We start from the raw sequence: 20,944 nt of genomic DNA on the forward strand, positions 1-20,944 counted from the left end.
TCAAGAAGGCTCACCAGCGTCTCTTCTTCCTGAGGAGACTGAAGAAGGTCCATCTGTCTCCTCAGATCCTGGTGAACTTCTACCGCTGCACCATCGAGAGCATCCTTACCAACTGCATCACAGTATGGTATGGCAACTGCTGTCTCCGACCGGAAGGCATTGCAGAGGGTGGTGAAAATTGCCCAACGCATCACCGGTTCCTCGCTCCCCTCCATTGAGTCTGTCCAAAGCAAGCGTTATCTGCGGAGGGCGCTCAGCATCGCCAAGGACTGCTCTCACCCCAACCATGGACTGTTTACCCTCCTACCATCCGGGAGGCGCTACAGGTCTCTCCGTTGCCGAACCAGCAGGTCCAGGAACAGCTTCTTCCCGGCGGCTGTCACTCTACTCAACAACGTACCTCGGTGACTGCCAATCACCCCCCCACCCCCCGGACACTTATTATCACTTATTATTATTTATTTAAATCATTTGCTATGTCGCTCTTCCAGGGAGATGCTAAATGCATTTCGTTGTCTCTGTACTGTACACTGACAATGACAATTAAAATTGAATCTGAATCTGAATCTGAGAGGATTTGATATGCAAAATTATCATAGCATATTGATCAATGCAGTTACATGTGAAATGTTATATCTATATCTTACCAAGCTGACCACCATTCAACCCCATGGTGTACAGAGCATCCTTTGTCCAAAGAACAGTATGGAACCTCCCCACAGCAACTCCAATCACAATTCTTCCTTTAAGGTTTTTGGACTGTACCTTTACAAACATTTCAAAAAGATGCATTCGCTTAAATATTACGATCTACCATCAAAACCCATGCTCTTAACTTCATAAACAAGAGCTAGATTATGTAATTAAAGTTTCATGAAACGCAGAATTCTTAAAAAATGCAAAGTTGAGACGTTATTTTTTTTTAAAACAATCTATTGCTTAACATATCAGTTTTGGGGACTTCTCAAAGCCATCATTCAATAAACGTACACAAAGCTTAATGAAATACCAATTTCCGGTAGCCCTTGCTGTCTCCTCCCCTTCTCAGCTCCCCCTCAGCCCTCGGGCTCCTCCTCTTCCTTTTTCCTTTCTTCTCCCCATCCCCATCCCCCCCCCCCCCCCCCCCACATCAGTCTGAAGAAGGGTTTCGGCCGGAAACATTGCCTATTTCCTTCGCTCCTTAAATGCTGCTGCATCTGCTGAGTTTCTCCAGCACTTTTGTCTACCTATGAAAAACCTCTATCTTCACTAATTAAAAAATGAGCACCGAGAATATTATTTAATTGTGCAAATAGATGATAACAAGACGACTCGTCATAATGTTGCATTTCTTATCTTTTCAGGTAAATATCAATTTTCCTGAAATAAAGCTCTCCGAAGAGACCTTTATCTTCATTTTCTGCATCGTCTCCCAATCCAATGCATACCCAATTCTCATTTTACACATTACTTCCAAAACGTATAGAATAAAAGCAAATCGCAAAATTCAACTCTCATCTTACACGAACTAAGACTGTTCTGTGATAAGCACATCAACTCCTCTTCGAGTGTACCCCAATAAATTTCTTACAATTACCTGTCTTGGTAAGCTACTGCTGGCAGGTGGAGGTGCAATGCCCAGCTGGTTATAAGTATTTAGTCCAAAAGCATAAACAGATCCATCTTCTGTCAATACGATGGTGTGGTCCTTTGCAGCTGCCACCCAAGAACAACGATGGCTTGCTAATCCTTCCACCATTCGAGGAACCTAACAGAATAGCATTTAAATAGCAAATGTATATTCAAAATGTTTCAGCAAAAATGTTTATATATATCATTAACATCTCAGATGACAAAAAGATAATGGGTGAATTGTAGAAGTATCTCTAAACTAAACTAAACCAAAAGTGTCAATAATGTTTTAAATTATCTTCAAAATTATTGTTTGAAGTCTCCTGTTCCTCAGCTACCCATCCTATAGCCAGTCATCATTATACCTTAGGCCAGGAAGCCATTTAATATAACTATCACCAGTACAGCTGTAATCTGGATTTCAAAACTGGTAGATCCGTTTCCAAACACCCTGTTTCCTATTATTGTTGTGGGGATAAGTTTAAAAAGGATAGACTAACACCTCAACTTAGCACCTATAAAAATAAAGGACATTCCCCAAGCAGTGACTCTGTGGAAATGAGGAACAAAACAAAACCTGAAACGGCACCCATGCCTTCTCTCTAGAGATGCTGCCTGTCCCGCTAAGTTACTCCAGCATTTTGTGTCGATCTTCAGAATCATGGATCCCATGTCAGAGGGAGAGAGGTGGTGAAAACACTTTGTTTGATTACCTAGTTACAGGGAGAGGCTGTTAAAAGCAGAGAAAAGTACAGGTGCTAAACTAGGAGATGTAAGACAGCCAGGAGCTCAAACATTCTTAATGAGCCAAAGGGATAAAAAGTGTTTCAATATATGTCCAGAATATTCAATGACTCTGTAATCAGACCTTAAAAATCTTGACATCCCACAAGAGCTAGTAAATCGATGGAAAACACATTTCACTCCATCACATCATCAATAAAACATGGCTAATGTTTTATCTCAATGTCACTTTCCTGTACTGGCACAAAATCCTTTGATACAATATCTATTGATCTTTCTCCTGTTGCACTGGGATGTACTCAGCAAATGAGCCTCCACAGCTCTCACAGGTAAATAATTGCCACTCTCTGCATGAAGAAGTTTATTTTCATCTATATCCTAAATGGTCTAGCCCATAATTTGAAACCACACCCCTGGTTTAGACTCGCCCAGTGAGGAAGCTCAATTTAGAATCCACTCAGTCAAGTCCCATGAGAACTGTGTATATTTCAAGAATACACAAGTTCGATGTCCTCTCAAGAAAGAACAGATCCAGTCTGCCTAATAAATCCTCACAGAACAAGCCCACCATCCTCGGAATTAAGCAGATTCAGGCCCCCATATAAATTGAGCAAATCAAACCAGGCCCTACTAATTCGCAGAAAGACATCCCTATACTTTACTTCCACATTCTTGCAAATAAAAAGGACGTACTATTTGCTTTACTAATTGCTTGCTGAACCTGCAAAGTCATTGATCATCCAGCGTGGAAACAGGCCCTTCGACCCAACTTGCCCACACTGACAACATGTCCCATCTACACTCGTCCCCTCTGCCTGCATTTGGCCCATATCCATCTAAGCCTATCCGATCAATGTACATGTCTTAATGTTTCTCAAACATTGAGATAGTTCCTGCCTCAACTATCTTCCCCAGCAGCTCGTTCCATAGACCCACTACTTTTTGTATAAAAAGTTATTCCTCGGGTTCCTATTAAATCTTTCCCTTCTCAACTTAAACCTATGTCGGCTGGTGATCGATTACCCTACTCTGGACAACAAGACTCAGTGCATTTACCCAATCTATTCCTCTCATGATCTTAATACACCTCTATAAGATCACCCCTCATCCTCCTGTGATCCAAGGAATAGAGTCCTAGCCTGCTCAACCTCTCCCTATAATAATTGACATTCAATGAATCATGTACAATTACCTGAAATAGAAGCATAGAATATAGGTGCAGCAGTTGGCCATTCGGCCCTTCGAGCCATATATGTTTATATGTTAAACTAGACTAAGTGGGACCCGTTGGGTCCCAGCATCACACAGGAGGGCTGGTCACCGCAATATTCCACCTCTCCACCAATTCTAATATTGGTGGCCAGTTGGGGGGGGGGGTGGCTTTCTGGAGCGCTAGTATGGGTGTTGTGGGCTGAAGGGACAGGTTTCCAGAGGGCTAGTATGCAAATTGTGCGCCAAATGGATTCTTGGGCTGGCGTCTCAGTCAATCAAGCCTGTTGTGCTGGCAACTCACTCACGGCTGGTGGGTTGGTAGTTGACTCACGGCTAATCCTTGAAATTCTATTTCAAGCAGGGTATAAGGCCACCAAATTCAAGTGCAGTTTCTTACCACTTCTAGCAGGGTGCAAGGCCACCAAATTCAAGTGCAGTTTCATACCATTTGAAGTAGGGTGCAAAGCCACTAAAGACAGCGAGTCTCCCTCCTCCATCTTGCAGAGACTGAGCCACACCCACATTTCCGGGTTTTATAACCCCTCCCCCCCACCCCACCGGAAAAGGTGTGGCTTTCATGGAGTGATTGACAGGAGAGAGATTCTCAACATTTTTTTAAAAACTAATAACACTTTTATTTTTCATTGATGGGAAGAATTCTCTGCATCTGTTCAGCGGAGGGGGACTGAGTAAGATGGCCAAAAATCACAGCCGTAAGTGGTAGCGTTTTATCTAAAATCAATATACGGTGCAAACAGGAAGTAAGTGCATTTACATTAGTGCCTTTTAACTTCAAGCCAAAGCACCCAAGCCACCATTTGCAGTAAGTAGTGCCTTTCAACTTCATGCCAAAGCACCCAAGCCACCATTTGCAGTAAGTAGTGCCTTTCAACTTCATGCCACCATTTGCAGTAAGTGGTGCCTTTCAACTTCAAGCCAAAGCACCCAAGCCACCATTTGCAGTAAGTAATGCCTTTTAACTTCAAGCCATTGCATCCAAGCCACCATTTGCAGTAAGTAGTGGCTTTCAACTTCATGCCACCATTTACAGTAAGTGGTGCCTTTCAACTTCAAGCCAATGCACCCACGCCACCATTTGGAGTAAGTAGTGGCTTTCAACTTCAAACCACACCCAAGCCACACCTAAGCCACCATTAGCAGTAAGAGGTGCCTTTCAACTTCAAGTCAAAGCAACCAAGCCACCATTTGCAGTAAGTGGTGCCTTTCAACTTCAAGCCAAAGCAACCAAGCCACCATTTGCAGTAAGTAGTGCCTTTCAACTTCAAGCCACACCCAAGCCACACCCAAGCCACCATTTGCAGTAAGTAGTGCCTTTCAACTTCAAGCCAAAGCTCCCAAACCTCCATTTGCAGTAAGTAGTGCCTTTCAATGCTTTCTGGGGCGCTAGTATGAACCATTTTAGAACCAATAGACTTTTTTTTGCAAGCTTTAGAACCAATAGAGACACTTTTTGCAAGCTTTAGAACCAATAGACATTTTTTGCAAGCTTTAGAACCAATAGACATTTTTTTGCAAGCTTTAGAAGCAATATATATTTTTTGCAAGCTTTAGAAGCAATATATATTTTTTGCAAGCTTTAAAAGCAATAGAGACACTTTTTGCAAGCTTAAGAAGCAATAGAGAAACTTTTTGCAAGCTTTAGAAGCAATAGACTTTTTGCAAGCTTTAGAATCAATAGACATTTTTTTGCAAGCTTTAGAACCAATAGACATATTTTTGCCAGTTTTAGAACCAATAGACATTTTTTTGCAAGCTTTAGAACCAATAGACTTTTTTTGCAAGCTTTAGAACCAATAGAGACATTTTTTTGCAAGCTTTAGAACCTATAGAGACACTTTTTGCAAGCTTTAGAACCAATAGACATTTTTTGAAAGCTTTAGAACCAATAGACATTTTTTTTGCAAGCTTTAGAACCAATAGTCATTTTTTTTGCAAGCTTTAAAACCAATAGACACATTCTGCAAGCATTTTAGAACCACTAAGGGCACTTACATTTGAGTAGACATGTGTTCAGTGTTATTCACAGCTCAGAGAAACGTGACCCTCTGCCTTCCTCCATCTTGAAGAGACTGTGTGGCACACCACTTCCTGGTTTTATAGTCCCTCCCCCCTGCCGCCAGCGGGGACAGCAGAGAGAATGGGGGATTTTGTAAAAACATTAATATCTCTGTCATTTTTAATCGACGGGAAACATCCTCGGCACACATGCGGCAGAGGGGGGCTCTGAGCAAGGTGGCCAAAAATGATGGCCGTAGGTGGCGGCGTTCTCTCGGAAATCGCAGCACAGATGGTCAAAACTGGTCAAGAACAGACTTTTAGTAATATAGATAATAATTAGCAAGCGTTTCTCCTAAATGAAGCACCAGAGCACTTCATCATTATGAAAAACAACTGTGGGATTACTGGCAAAACAATCCTTAACAGTTTGAAAATTATTTCCCACCAATATTAATACCAATTGGTCGTATTCTCACCAATATAACTTTTAGTCAAATAGTCAAATAAGGAGGCTCATGATAAGTACACTGAGCCTCCTAAATTCTGCACAAGTTCAACATTGTTTTGTTCTGGAGAGGAGAAAGAGCATTGTCCAAAAGGCTACTTGTCACATCAGTTCCAACATTCACGGAATCACTGAATGCTGAAGTTTAATAATAGTCTCAATTAAAGCAGATCTTGCTGCTAAATCAGGCTAGATCATCAATTATACAAGTAAAATATGAGTTGCATGATAACCAAACTAGACATTAGATTCCATCCGAACTTGAAATGGATCAGGAAATCTGTAAAACTCCCCCAGCAGCCCATGTAATTCTAATTGCTGCCAAAAATAAGAAGGACCTTGAATCAAAAAATCCCTGCAACATTATCAAAAGTCAGGATATGTGATATTGCACTCTGATCTCTTCACTAAACTCAGCAAACAAAAGAGGGGGCTTGATGCATGGCAGCCATACTGACACCTTTCTCATTATTCTAAGACCCCCTAACTTTACATTTCACAGCCAGAGTAAATAACCACAACATATTTACCCAGTCATGCCTCCTTGGAATCCTACACGTTTCATTCCTATCATAGTGGTAGAGTCTTGAACAAGAGGACATGATTACATATGGTCATTTAAAACTGAGAAAAATCTCTTCTCCCAGAGTGCAGTGAATATCTGGAGTTCTCTGCCTTGGTGGGTAGCAGAAGCTGCATTGCTAGAAGTATTTACAGTGGAGGGGCATAAATATTTGATAAATTGAGGAATAGAAGGGTTTGGAGAAATGGCACAGAGGAAGTGTCGAGACCAGTGTAGATCAACCATGATTGTGTTGAATGGTGGAGCACGCTCCTCTTTTCTTGGGTTCTTGTTCTTCAATTAATATCGACTCAATCTATACAATATTTCATCCGTTTATTCTCCGTTCATGTATTATGTGAGTATGAGAGTAATGAAGGCATGATGCCTTCATTCACTTACCAAATAGTGAAAGGCCTGGATAGAATGGATGTAGAGAGGATATTTCCACTAGTAGGAGAGTCTAGGACCAGAGGTCATAGCCTCAGAATTCAAAGGACGTTCTTTTATGAAGGAGAAATTTCTTTAGTCAGAGGGTGGTGAATCTGTGGAATTTGTTGCCACAGAAGGCTGTGGAGGCCGTCAATGGGCATTTTTTTTACGGCAAAGATAGATAGATTATTGATTAGTACGGGTGTCAGGGGTTATGGGGAGAAGGCAGGAGAATGGGGTTAAGAGTGAGAGATAGATCAGCCATGTTTAAGAAAGAACTGCAGATGCTGGAAATATCGAAGGTAGACAAAAATGCTGGAGAAACTCAGCGGGTGAGACGGCATCCATGGAGCGAAGGAATAGGTGACGTTTCGGGCTGTGAACCTCCTCTCTCACTGCCCCCCCTCTGTGATTTCCCCTTTCCCTCCAACTACGTCGTTTCCGCCTCTTCCTTTCTTGTTCCTGACCCCCCCACCCCCACATCAGTCTGAAGAAGGGTCTCGACCCGAAACATCACCTATTCATTTGCTCCATAGATGCTGCCTCACCCGCTGAGTTTCTCCAGCATTTTTGTCTACCTTCGATAGATCATTGAATGGCAAAGTAGAGACTTGATGGGCCGAATGGCCTAATTCCGCTCCTATCATTTATGAACTTATGCAGCACTATTAGACTTTTGTTAGACCGCATTTGGAGTATTGCATGCAGTTCTAGTTATCTCATTACAGGTAGGATATGCAGGCTTTGGGGAGGGTTACCAGAATACTGCCTGGGTTAGAGGGCATTAGCTACAAAGAGATATTGGATAAACGTGGATCGTTATCTCCCGCACGCGGATATTGAGGGGAGACCCGACATATAAAATATATTAAATTATGAGAGCCGTAGGTGGGATGGAGACAGAACCTTTTTCCACAGGATGGAAGTATCAAAGACTATAGGCCATAGCTTTAAGGTAATAGGGGCAAAATTTAAAGGAGATATGCGGGGCAACTTTATTTATTTATTTATTTGTTTTAAACACAGAGGATGGTAAGTTCCTGGAAAATGCTGCCAGAGCAGGTGCCGCAGACAGATACAATAATGATATTTAACAGTTTTTAGATAGAGATATGGATATGCTGTAAATGGAGGGATATGGATCATATGTTGACAAATAAAATTAGTTTATCTTGGCATTATGTTCAGCGCAGACATTGTGGGCCATCGTGCTCTATGTGATGACAAAATATGGGTTTTTTTCCTAATAATAAAGAAAATACATAACAAGGACAAGTAACTGTAACAAAGATTTTTCTCATATATACATACTAGGTATGTTTCTTCATCTCCATGTCCAAGTCGCCCTCCTTGACCATGACCACAAGTATACACTTGACCTTTCTGGGAGAGGAACACAGAATGGAACTTGCAAAGCACAACCTAGAGAGCATGAAAATAATGTAAAGTAAATCATTTGAAGAGTACTGGGATTGTTATTGCAACTCAGCAGGACAGGCAGCATCTCTGGAGAGAAGGAATGGGCGACGTTTCGGGTCGAGACTGAAAAAGGGTCTCGACCCGAAATGTCACCCAGAGTCTGAAGAAGGGTCTGGACCCGAAACGTCATCCATTTCTTCTCTCCAGAGTTGCTGCCTGTCCCGCTGAATTACTCCAGCATTTTGTGTCTATCTTTGGTTTAAACCAGCATCTGCAGTTCCTTCCTACACATAGATTGTTATTGTTCTCAATTTTACAAGTCTGATTACTCCGTCGCACTGAGTTATGCAAAATAGTTTCCACTGGTAATTATAGAAGCAATTTCATGATCCAGTTATAGAAATAGCTTCAAATTTAGTGTAATTGCTGTTTTCTCAAATCATAGTGGGAGGAATAAACTTGATGGAGCTTTGTGCCAAACAATACAGATCTAATTCAGAGCAAAATTAAAAACATGAATATTAAATAGGCAATTGTAAAGGTAGGCTCATACAGCACCTTTTCTGCTCTGAACTTATAAAGATCACAGCTGATCTGATTGTCGATTTTAATTTCACTTCCCCTTATGATTCCTGCAGAATTTTAAAAATCTCTCACAGCTTTGAATACACTTGCTTGCCTTGGCATCAGAGCTAAGAATTCCAAAAATTCATAAACCTTCGAAGAAATTATTTTTCAGATGGCCCTAAAAATGTACCTCCCTTTATCTCAAGGTCAAGCCCCCCCGAGTTGAAAGCCCACCTCTCGGGCAAACATCCGCTTGGCATTGACCCTGACAAGCCGCCTCAGAATCTTGTCATGTTTTAATCAGATTGCTTGTTGTTCTAATCTTCAACTTGTATAAGCCCAGTCTACTCAACCTTTCCTCATAAGGTAAACTCCTCACCCCGTAGCATCAGTCCAGTAAATCCTCTTTGCACTGCCTCCAAGACAAATATACGGTTGCTTAAATAAGGAAACCCGAGACTGTGCACAGTATTCTAGAACGGTCTTATCATAGCTACTTCTATTTATAATGCAACTTGTCCAATTTGAACATAATTATCTTTCAACCACAAAGTGAACATTTTACTGAAAAGCAGACTATGATTAAAGCTGTGATGTGAAGAACATTTCCTGAACAAGATACAAGTAGATTCAACTATTGATTAATTTAATATTCAAGACAGACTGCATTTTTTTAAAATGAAATCATTAATTCAGTCATGAAAATACTCCAGTTTTGAATAAAGTACTACACTACTCAAATGTTACAGTATCCATTTATTTTACTTCACACACTACATTTCCACAAAATTTACAATTCACAAGTTGTCTTTTCCATATTCCTTTTCCTCCAGATATGCTGCCTGACCCGCTGAATTACTCCAGCACTTTGTGTCCCAGTCTGAAGACGGGTCCTAACCCGAAACGTCGTCCACACCTTTTCCTCCAGAGATGTTGATTGACCCGCTGAGTTAGTCCAGTACTTTGTGTCCATCTTTGGTATGAACCACCATCTACAGCTCTTTGTTTCTCCACCCTATCTGTTCATTTACTGTTGAAACCCCTAACCACACCTCATTTACCTCTTGGTTAATTACAGACCATTCTTAGAGTACCAACTCATTCTGCAGTCCCGTATATCTGAGGTTATGCAAAGCTATGATTCCCCTACTCCAATTCACTGTTACTTGACAATGTACTTTAATGCCCTGTTAACTCATCTGGAAGTTACTTGCTAAGCTTTTCCAGCTCTCATTAATCCTCAAAATTCTCCTTAAAACCTACCTTCTCCAACAAGCTCTACCAAATTATCAATCCCATGTGCTCAAGGTAAAACTGAGTTCCATAATTACCTCATAAAATACCTTGGGATGTTTTACCATTTTTAAACAATACAGTATACAAAATTTTGCTGTTGACACCAAACAGCAAATTAAAAGTACAAGCTTTATTTTATATGAATTATTCGAATTTGTTTGATTTTAGTAACAGTTGTAACAGTTGATTTTAAAATATCCATAGAGGAGAATGCAAGATAACTGGTAGGAAAAGTGTTTAGTGTCAACTGTGAAGAAACTATTTTTGATAATGACAAAGGATTTTAAAACATAATATCTCATTTTAGGATCCATTTACCTGCTTAATATACGTTCCCGACCTTGAGAAGTAATCAACAAGCTCGGGGTGATGTTTACTTTGTTGGTTTCCATGACCGAGCGTGAAATTAGTGTTGTTTCCCCATGTGTAGACTTCAGTAGGATCTAGAAAACAAACCTGAATATACATGTCAAAAATACAAGATATTACTTACTAAATGCAAAGTTCATCAAATATTCAAATCTGAATTAGCAAATGTATTCATTCCAATTTGCAACAGAAAGGCCCATAGGCCCACGATGCCAGAGCCAACCGTGATGCCAAATCAAACTAATCCTTTCTGCCTGCACATAATCCATATTCTCCCATTCTCTGTATATTCATGTGCCTATATTAAAAGCCTCTTAAATGCCACTATCGTATATGCTTCCATCAACACCCCTGGCAACAGTTCCTGGCATCTACCACTTTCTGTATAAAAAAAAACACTTGTCCCACACGTCATTTAAACTTTCACCCCTCACCTTAAAGCTATGCCCTCTAGTATTTAACATTTCCACCCTGGGACGGCATGGTGGCGCAGCAGTTGAGTTGCTGCCTGACATTGTTTGCAGTGTCAGAGACCCAGGTTTGACCTGTATGCTGTCTGTACGTTCTCCCCATGACCATGTGGGGTTTCACCCAGATCTTCAGTTTCCTCCCACACTCCAAAGATATAGGTTAATAGTAAGATTAAACGAGAACTTACCAGTTCGAAGTTTGATCGTTATTTTATGAGGAGTACGTTGAGGGAATACGTGAAGAACCCCGCCAGGACGCATGCGTGTCATTCTTCAAAGCAGCGGTGTGAAATCACAGATAACTGTAATGACTGAACATAGTAAGATTAGAGAAGAAAATACCAGTTGAGTATATGATCAAGGGTGGGAGCGGAGGGCACGTATTCCCTCAACGTTCTCCTCATAAAATAACGATCAAACTTCGAACTGGGAAGTTCTCGTTTAATCTTACTATTTTACTTCGGAGTCACGCGAGTGACTACGTGAAGATTTCAAAGCTCTGTGATTTCATGCCGTGGAAACGAGTCCATGCATCACATCTGCCTTAATTGACTGTGGGAGGAATTGTGTTAACATGTTTAGACATGAATCCAACATTGAAATCCATGATAAATTGTTAACAACAAATTATAGCCCTTATTTATGGGGTGAAATTATATTACAGAACTTAAAATTGGCTCTGCAAAGTTCCAGTTTAACTACTGGTTTGTGGTAGAATAGTTGGAACATTTTCCCCTGATCCATCCTGCTGTCTCGAGGATTTGGTTCATTGGTACATCCAACTCCATAGCTGCCGATGTAGTTGCAGCCCTGGTGGAATAAGATTTGAATATGTTAGTATCCACCCCAGCTGTTGTTAAAACCCGTTTCAGCCATCTGGAAATAGTTTGAACCGACACTTTTTTGTGGGTTTGTTTGTGGCAGATTAGTAGTGCCATCTCATAGCCTCAGATGTTTTTGGTGTTCTCCATATAGAACAATAATTGTCTTATTATACAGAGACGATATCTGTAGGGTAATCCCTAAATTCTATTTTGAGGTCTGTTGTTTGACTAATTCGTAATATGAAACGTTATATTCCTGTTGAAGAAGTCATATAGTCCAGCCTTAACTTATGTACGACTGTACCCTTAGTGCCGTGACCAAAGCCATCAGCATGACTGTTTTGTGCGTCAGTCTTTGCAGGGACAGAGCTGTTGCTGGAGACCAATTCCTTAGCAACGTTAGGGCAATACTCATATCCCATTTAGAAGTACCTGGTTCTTGGGGGATAGATATTAAAAATTCCCCTCATAAGTTTGGTTACCAGGGGTGAGTTCCAACAGAATGACGCTCTGATCCTCGCCATAGATATGTTGATAGGGCACTTCTGGCGCAGTTAATGGCACTGTAACTGAGCCCCTCATCATAATGGAGGCCTGCCAGGAATTCGAGAACAGACGTTATGTTCATCAAACTGTAGGTGATGTTGTTTCTGTGACAATATATCTCCCATTTCCTGATGTATACCAAATATAGTTTTTGGTGGACTGTCTGTGGCCCGCTGAGATAATGTTCAATGTTCGGTCCGCCAGTCCCAGTTGCAGTAGAGGTTTCTTTAGACTCTACAAATTGATAGGTTTGTTGTTTTTGACGGATGGGTTCCCCTGTTACGGAATGAACCAATAATCTGGTTGTTTCAGGATGGTGATGCATGGTTAAACCCCATGTTGAGTATCACAGGGAACCATGGTTAAGTAGGCCAATCGGCACTACCAATTAACAGACGCTGAGTCTTGTTGTATTTTTCGTAATACCCGACTGATGATGCAGAAAAGGAGAGAATGCATAGATAAACAATTGCCCCCTCAATGCAGTGAAAAGCATCTGTCCCTGCTGTCCCAGGGTCTGGTTCCCAAGAAACACAGTTTGGTAACTGGTGATTAAGTCTTATTTTATTGAATTTGCGTGACCTGATGTCTGTCACTGAATTTTGGGTTACCTGGTAAGTAAGTAGCTGATATTCCAATATTTCTCTGGATACACCATTACCAAATTGTATTAGTCAGATTGTCACTCTGTAGTCTAACACGCTGGTGATTTATCCCAGAGCAGTATGATTTTAGGCCATAGAACGCACCCCACATTTCCAGGTAGTTTATGCCCAGTGTCTGTGATAATGATGCCTCCTGTGCCTTTCATCTACCTCCACAGATGGAGATGGAAATTGGTAGTACCGCAACCAAGTGCACTGGCATCAGTTTGTAGCACCACTAAGGGTTTGCTGATAACGATAGGGTTGGAACAATGCCGAATGTTATCCCTCCACCATTTTAATTCCATAAGCTTTGATTGGTGGCTTATTGGTCTGTCGAAATGACCAGTATTAACTTTGAGTGTTTGTATTTTGCCCTTTGTAGATTTTTGGTAATACAAAGGTCCAAATTGTGTGGCTGGAAAGGCAGACACTATATGCCAATTATACTTGCTACCAATCTGATAGACGGTTCACTGATGTCAGTGGGGTTGTTGCAGGCCTCAGTTAAGACTGTAGCCTTAGGTACACAAAATTGCTGGGGAAACTCAGCGGGTGCAGCAGCATCTATGGAGCGAAGGAAATAGACGACGTTTCGGGCCGAAACCCTTCTTCAGACTCCTTCTGTAGCCTTGTCCTTTGGTAAAGTCACCGACATGTGAGCTGTCAATAGTGAACCCCATATAATCCATTGTGTTGGTAGGCGCTAGTTTAGATTTAACTGGATGGATGATAACCCCAGTTTTCACCCAATTGTATGGTGGCTGTTACAACTAGTTAGGCCAACTCCAAAGTTATGCCCACAATTAGTATGATCATATGATTATGTATTTGGTAGAGCTCTATACTGCCAGAGCTGCCCCATCCAGTTGAATTTTTTTAAATAACGTTTGTGATCAGTCCGTGTAGGCACTGAATAGTAAGCATCTTTTAGGTCGATGCTAGCCATGGAGTAGCCTTTGGAAATCAGTCCTTTAGCAGTTACCAGTTCCCATTTTGTACTGAATATATAGTACAATGTATTCCAGCCAATCGTGTTGGGTTTACCCATTACCCCTTTTGCACAATTCAATGGTATATCCCTAAATACTGCTTAGGATATAAGTGTCTGTAGTTAATATACACCATATCCAAAAGTGTGTAATCTCCCGCCAATGTGTGTATTATCCACTCTTCCTATAATTTGTAAGGGACCAGACCCACCTACCTCCATTGTTACCAGTGGAAGTTTGCTTCTTCTGTGTGGTCTTCGTGGAGGTTGAGGCGCCGGTGTCTGGGTTTGTTTTTGGGTTGGGGGTTTGCGCATCTTCCAGAAAGGCCGGTCTGGGCTATGGTCTAAAAGACAGCTGTCCTGTATGCCCGGCCTTTGAGCTTTCACCAGCTTCTCTTGTTCTGCTGGTGGGTGCATAATGGTGCTGTCTTTGGCTGTAGGAGATCCTTAATGTTGTCGCCTTTATGAGCCCCAGGGCTTTCCTAAATCCTGCTCCGACATGTTTCCAGATGCTATTTCCACGACTGGAACATTCAAGGATGCGCAGTTTCCTGGTCCCAAGTATTTTTGCAGTGGTGTCCATGGTGGTCTGGCTGTATGTATTTGGACACCATGACCAGTAGATTTTACCTTCCTGCACCCCCTGCACACTTGTAGTTTTGTTCGTCAAACCCCTCTTCAGGGTCAGCCCAGAATTGACCCCCCAGTACTCCCCTCTGATGAGGGAGATGCACTGTGCAGCCCTACAAGAGATGTTACTGTGGGTTTTACATAGTGCCCACAGTGACTAGACTCCATCTCCCGGAGCCTGTCATGTTGGAGCTCGGCTCCATAAGCCGCTCCAACTTTCTTTATCATGTTGGAGCTCGGCTCCATAAGCCGCTCCAACCGGCTCCAGCACTCACGGTCGCTGGCCGCCCAAAGTCGGACTCATCAGTCAACGACTCTTTTGGTTTTCTTCTTGCCTTCCCGCCCAGACGCAGAGTTTAATCTGGCCGGTGCGGGGGCGAAGTCGGGCACAGCTGTTCCCTTACGGGTGATTCCTGTGCCGCCGGCCGCTGCTGGCGTCCGCAACTCCGCGGTCTTCCCCCGCCAGCTTTGTCGCAGCTCTGGTCGACTTCTTTGCCTTGAGCATGTTTCCCCCACCTGTAGAACAGTATGGGAACAATAAAGACCGCAGTATCACTTACCTGCAGGTCCAGGCTTAAAACTTGCCGTTGTTTGCACAGCTCTCCATGTTTCCCCACCTGTGAAATAGTATGGGGAGAATAAAGACCGCAGTTTCACTTACCTGCAGGTCCAGGTTTAAACTGTCGTTACGGGGGAACGTCGTTCCACCCCGCCTCCTGCCGTTTCGACTTGTCAAAGTCGACGGCCCCATTCTGAATAGTCTCCCGCCCGGCCGTGGTGTTCTGGCCTGCGCGGGACCAAAAGTCGGCACAGCTGATCCCACTTACGGGGCTTGTACCTTTAGCTGCTGCTGGCTCCCGCAACTTCGCGGTCCTCCCCAGCCAGCTTCACTCGCAGCACTTGTGGACACTATTTTGTCCAGCTTCCCCCCCCCTGTGTAAAAACAGCGCGGGGACAAACACTACCGCAGAGTAAATCACTTACCTGCAGGTCGCGGTTTCAAACTTACCGCTGCGGGGGAACGCTCCACCCCACCTGTCGTTTCGCAAGCGTGAAAGCGATATGTCACGCATGCGTCCTGGCGGGGTTCTTCACGTAGTCACTCACGTGACTCCGAAGTAAAATTGGCTTGGTATAAGTGTAAATTGTCCTTAGTTATACTATGTCCTAATTGTCCTTAGTAGAGTGTAAATTGTCCTTGTCTGTAGGAGCGTGTTAATGTGCGGGGATCTTTGGTCGGTGCGGACTCAGTGGGCCGAAGGTCCTGTTTCCGCACTGTATCACTAAACTAAACTAAACATATGAAAAAGATTCTGTCTACTCTATCCACGCCTGTCATAATTTTGTAAGATTCTATCACGCTTCCCCACAGACTTGAAAATTGCAGAGAAAACAATCTATGTTTATCCAACCTCTCCTTTATAAATACCACCCTCTCGTCCAGGGAGCATTCTGTTTAAAAAAACTGTTGGAGAAGCTCAGTGGAGAAGCTCATGATAGCATCTATGGAGGGAAATAGGCAATTGAAGGAAATGGACTGACGAGGAAATGTGGAGCCAACCTGAAACATCATTGGTTTATTTCCCTCCACAGATGCTGCATGACCTGCTGAGTTCCTCCAACAGGTTATTTTTTCGGTCATGATTCCAGAATCTGCAGCCTCTTGTGCTCCAACCCCTTCTGCACCCTCTCCAGTTTCCACATTCTTCTGGTGATAGGGCGAACAGAACTGCACACAATACTGACAATGCAACAAAGTTGCAACAAGGCTGCAATAAAGTTTTATAAAGCTGCACAATTTAGAGAAAGAATTTTTAAAAATTGAACAAAACTCAGTTTTGGTTCTGTTTTTTTCATGAATGTCTTTTACAGAATTGTTTATACCTTTCCATTGCTGTTAAATTGTTGCCATAAATTGTTGCCATAGATTCTTAGCTAGGCTTTCAGTGAAACTTGTAAGTTTGAAAATTATGGCAATTGAACAATTGATACAATATATTGAAATGGTATGACTTGTTTATAAGTTGTTTCCATAAATCATGAAGCAACCAACTTTTAAAATATAATTGAATGCTTCTCCAGTTCCTTCTGAAACTGGAGTCAATAGATAATGAAATACACGTTCAAATTTTTTACTGCAAAAATACAGGAAACTCAAAGTTGTTAGTCCATATAAATAAACTACAGAGAAAGAGGACAGTACCAGTCTTTCTATAAATCACATATGATGGTCGATCTTTCATGGCCAAGTCAAGTGTACATAACCCTTCCTTATCCTGTACGTATAGGCTACTCCCGCCGTGCTGTAAGGTATAGAGAAATTATAAATTAGAAACTGTACATTTGATATGTTTAAAAACTAGAGATGTACAAGACATGCTCAACAACTCTCAATCCTGAAACTAATATAATGAAATGCCAGTTACCACCAAAAATCAATTTTAATATTAGTCTTCTTAGCTGGTTGGGGAGTCTGAGGGTGAATCTTTCTCAGCAGATGCGGGGTCTCGGAAGGAAAACCTCTCGGTGGGATGGAAAGGCCAAGGATATAGGATCCTATAAATTATGGGAATAAACTAGAGGAAACATTCTACACAAAGTTGAGCTGCATCATCAGTGACTTTTCTTCCACAATAAGGTCAGGCGGAAGGCGGAAATGTTTACCGATAGCAATTATGGATGGGCAACAAATGCTGGCCTTGCATGGGATGTCCAGATCCGGAAAATGAAAACAAGGTATTTGGATCTCCAATCGGTAAATGAACATGGATGTTACATCAATGTCAGTTTTTAAATCTTAGATTTTTATCAGCCATGGTAAGGTGAAAAATTAGAATATGGAGGTGGGTCACAAATGAATATTAGAATTGAATTGAGAGATGGAGTCACCAACTCTTTCCTCTCTCACAGCCTCTGCTGAGAATTTGCTGCTCAGTGCTGGCTCAGTTACATGATAAAATGTAACTAAATAGTGTCTGTTAACTTTTTGGGGGGGAGAGTGGAGCTTTCATTGGATCTCTTGCTAAGCCATGTTCCTGACGTAGCTGGATGTCACAATATCAGAAATGTAGGTTTAATTCCGAACAATCCAAAACCACTAAAAATTAATCAAATTGTAAGAAGAAAAAGGCACTTAAATCTCTTAATTAAACATTCAAACAATAACGCCAAGGTTAAAACGCCATCATTTGAATTATTTGTGACTGTTCCACTACTTTAAAACCATTGTTGGCAGCAGGCCCACACTGACATAAATACCGAGGGACTGCCTCAACTTTATGGATTTGCTAAAATCTATGAGTCTAGCATAAGTGAGCAGCTGAGAAAGCACTGGTAACAAGGGACTTCAGATGCTGGAATATGGAATTACAAACAATTCTCTAAAGAGGACCTTATTCCAAATTGACAGGACGGCTGTTCATTCATTGATTTTTCTTTTGCCTATTTCCTCCTATCAGCACAAAATAAGACAGGGTAAAAGAAAGTTTCCATATTACAAGAGCAAGACATTAACCAGAACTGGATAAACAGGGTCTGATTAGGAACAGTCAACATGGATTTGTGCCTGGAAGGTCATGTTTGACTAATCTTCTTGAATTTTTTGAAGAGGTTACTCGGGAAATTGATGAGGGTAAAGCAGTGGATGTTATATATATGGACTTCAGTAAGGCCTTTGACAAGGTTCCTCATGGAAGGTTGGTTAAGAAGGTTCAATGGTTGGGTATTAATGGTGGAGTAGCAAGATGGATTCAACAGTGGCTGAATGGGAGATGCCAGAGAGTAATGGTGGATGGTTGTTTGTCAGGTTGGAGGCCAGTGACTAGTGGGGTGCCACAGGGATCTGTGTTGGGTCCACTGTTGTTTGTCATGTACATCAATGATCTGGATGATGGTGTGGTAAATTGGATTAGTAAGTATGCAGATGATACTAAGATAGGTGGGGTTGTGAATAATGAAGTAGATTTTCAAAGTCTACAGAGAGATTTATGCCAGTTGGAAGAGTGGGCTGAAAGATGGCAGATGGAGTTTAATGCTGATAAGTGTGAGGTGCTACATCTTGGCAGGACAAATCAAAATAGGACGTACATGGTAAATGGTAGGGAATTGAAGAATGCAGGTGAACAGAGGGATCTGGGAATAACTGTGCACAGTTCCCTGAAAGTGGAATCTCATGTAGATAGGGTGGTAAAGAAAGCTTTTGGTGTGCTGGCCTTTATAAATCAGAGCATTGAGTATAGAAGTTGGGATGTAATGTTAAAATTGTACAAGGCATTGTTGAGGCCAATTCTGGAGTATGGGGTACAATTTTGGTCACCTAATTATAGGAAGGATGTCAACAAAATAGAGAGAGTACAGAGGAGATTTACTAGAATGTTGCCTGGGTTTCAGCAACTAAGTTACAGAGAAAGGTTGAACAAGTTAGGGCTTTATTCTTTGGAGCGCAGAAGGTTAAGGGGGGACTTGATAGAGGTCTTTAAAATGATGAGAGGGATAGACAGAGTTGACGTGGATAAGCTTTTCCCACTGAGAGTAGGGAAGATTCAAACAAGGGGACATGACTTGAGAATTAAGGGACAGAAGTTTAGGGGTAACATGAGTGGGAACTTCTTTACTCAGAGAGTGGTGGCTGTGTGGAATGAGCTTCCAGTGAAGGTGGTGGAGGCAGGTTCGTTTTTATCATTTAAAAATAAATTGGATAGTTATATGGACGGGAAAGGAATGGAGGGTTATGGTCTGAGCGCAGGTATATGGGACTAGGGGAGAATACGTGTTCGGCACGGACTAGAAGGGTCGAGATGGCCTGTTTCCGTGCTGTAATTGTTATATGGTTATATGGTTAACAGTGGATCCGCAAAACAAGTAAAACATACTAAATCAGAACAGATTACAATACCTTCAGAAGAAACATAGCACAATCAATGTGCCCGTAAAAGATGCTTCTGTGTAGAGCGGTCCATCCAGATTCTTTATCCTTGACCGAGGGATCAGACCCCTTTCTTTCAAGAAGCCAACCCAAAACTGACTTTTTACCGCAAGATGCAGCCATATGTAGAACAGTTCGTCCAAAACCATCCTTCAGGGAAGTTGCATTATAGCAATAAGATGAAAGAAAGACCTTATTCTGCCCTTCAGTTCCCTTCGTCATCACTGAAATCAGGTCGAGGGCGTGCTGCAGAGATCGGCATTTTGGAGTGCAGTCGGCAGTCACAGAATTCATCCTATTCCCAGTATCCAGGTCTTCAAAAAAATCTGAAGAGGTATGGAATCCAACAGAAAGGTCTAGAAATGATCAGGGCACTAGATTTGTGCTTGTGTTATAAAACACCGCACTCTAGCAATTCTGTACTCTTAGTTAGCTCAGTTCATAGAAGCAGTATGGAATTAGTCCACGATGCTGCTTTTTTATATTATAAAACATTATACAGAATATGGCTCTCTATTGCAATTAAATAGTCAAAAATAGAACTTTAGTTATATCTGTGAAAAATTAAAAAATTTGTAAACTTGCAACCTTCACACCCTCCGGAATATAGTTCCTTTGAAGCCAACTACCGCAGGGGAAGGGAAGCTCCCCTAGAACTCTTTTCCTCTTTAAGCCTCCATAATTGCAAGTGCTGCTGTAAAAAATAATTTCAAAAAAAAAAATAGATCAGTAATAACATCATTATTTCCAAGTATTGTTATAATTGTCTACAAACGTAATTCCTTATTTACCCACACGTTTTACATTTTGACATGATAACTTGAGAAATGTAACATGTGAATAGACGATTTCTCCATTTAAACTGTCCCACCATTGAATTAATCATGCCCGAACAAAGCCTAACTCAATATACCCTCCTTTGACCAATTTCCTTTGAGAGATTTGTTAAATTAAAACAAAAATAATTTACAGATCTAAAGTTTGCTGTTGGCCAAACATCCAATACCATTTGGAGAAATTAGTTCTTAACCTTAACTGCCCTAGAAAATTGCATACATTACACACTCCTTTAAAATGCACTCCTTGATTTTTGACTCCCAACCAGCTCATAAGGAGAGAAGCCACTAGTTCCCGTTCAAGTCCCCACATATTCCTTCACAGACTGATAATAACTGATAG

At 41.6% G+C, this 20,944-nt stretch overlaps 1 protein-coding gene across 4 annotated transcripts in view; it reads right to left on the reverse strand.

Moving 5' to 3' along the window:
- ibtk (inhibitor of Bruton tyrosine kinase) overlaps positions 1-20,460 on the reverse strand; it is a 111,998-nt gene extending 91,538 nt beyond the window's left edge. For 2 of the 4 annotated variants that reach the window (XM_033020823.1, XM_033020826.1), the window contains exons 1-6: positions 19,736-20,454; positions 17,045-17,144; positions 10,686-10,810; positions 8,397-8,507; positions 1,577-1,747; positions 648-765 (exon numbers count right to left, since the gene is read on the reverse strand). In XM_033020823.1, coding sequence (XP_032876714.1) covers positions 648-765; positions 1,577-1,747; positions 8,397-8,507; positions 10,686-10,810; positions 17,045-17,144; positions 19,736-20,059 — 949 coding nt within the window. In that variant the 5' untranslated portion in view covers positions 20,060-20,454. Of the gene's footprint in view, positions 1-647; positions 766-1,576; positions 1,748-8,396; positions 8,508-10,685; positions 10,811-17,044; positions 17,145-19,735 lie in introns of all 4 variants that reach the window. The other 2 variants (XM_033020824.1, XM_033020825.1) reach the window with 2 other exon arrangements.
- Between the last annotated feature and the right edge of the window lie 484 nt (positions 20,461-20,944).

Source organism: Amblyraja radiata, chromosome 5 (assembly GCF_010909765.2).
Source record: "Amblyraja radiata isolate CabotCenter1 chromosome 5, sAmbRad1.1.pri, whole genome shotgun sequence".
NCBI classification, from domain to species: Eukaryota; Metazoa; Chordata; class Chondrichthyes; order Rajiformes; family Rajidae; genus Amblyraja; species Amblyraja radiata.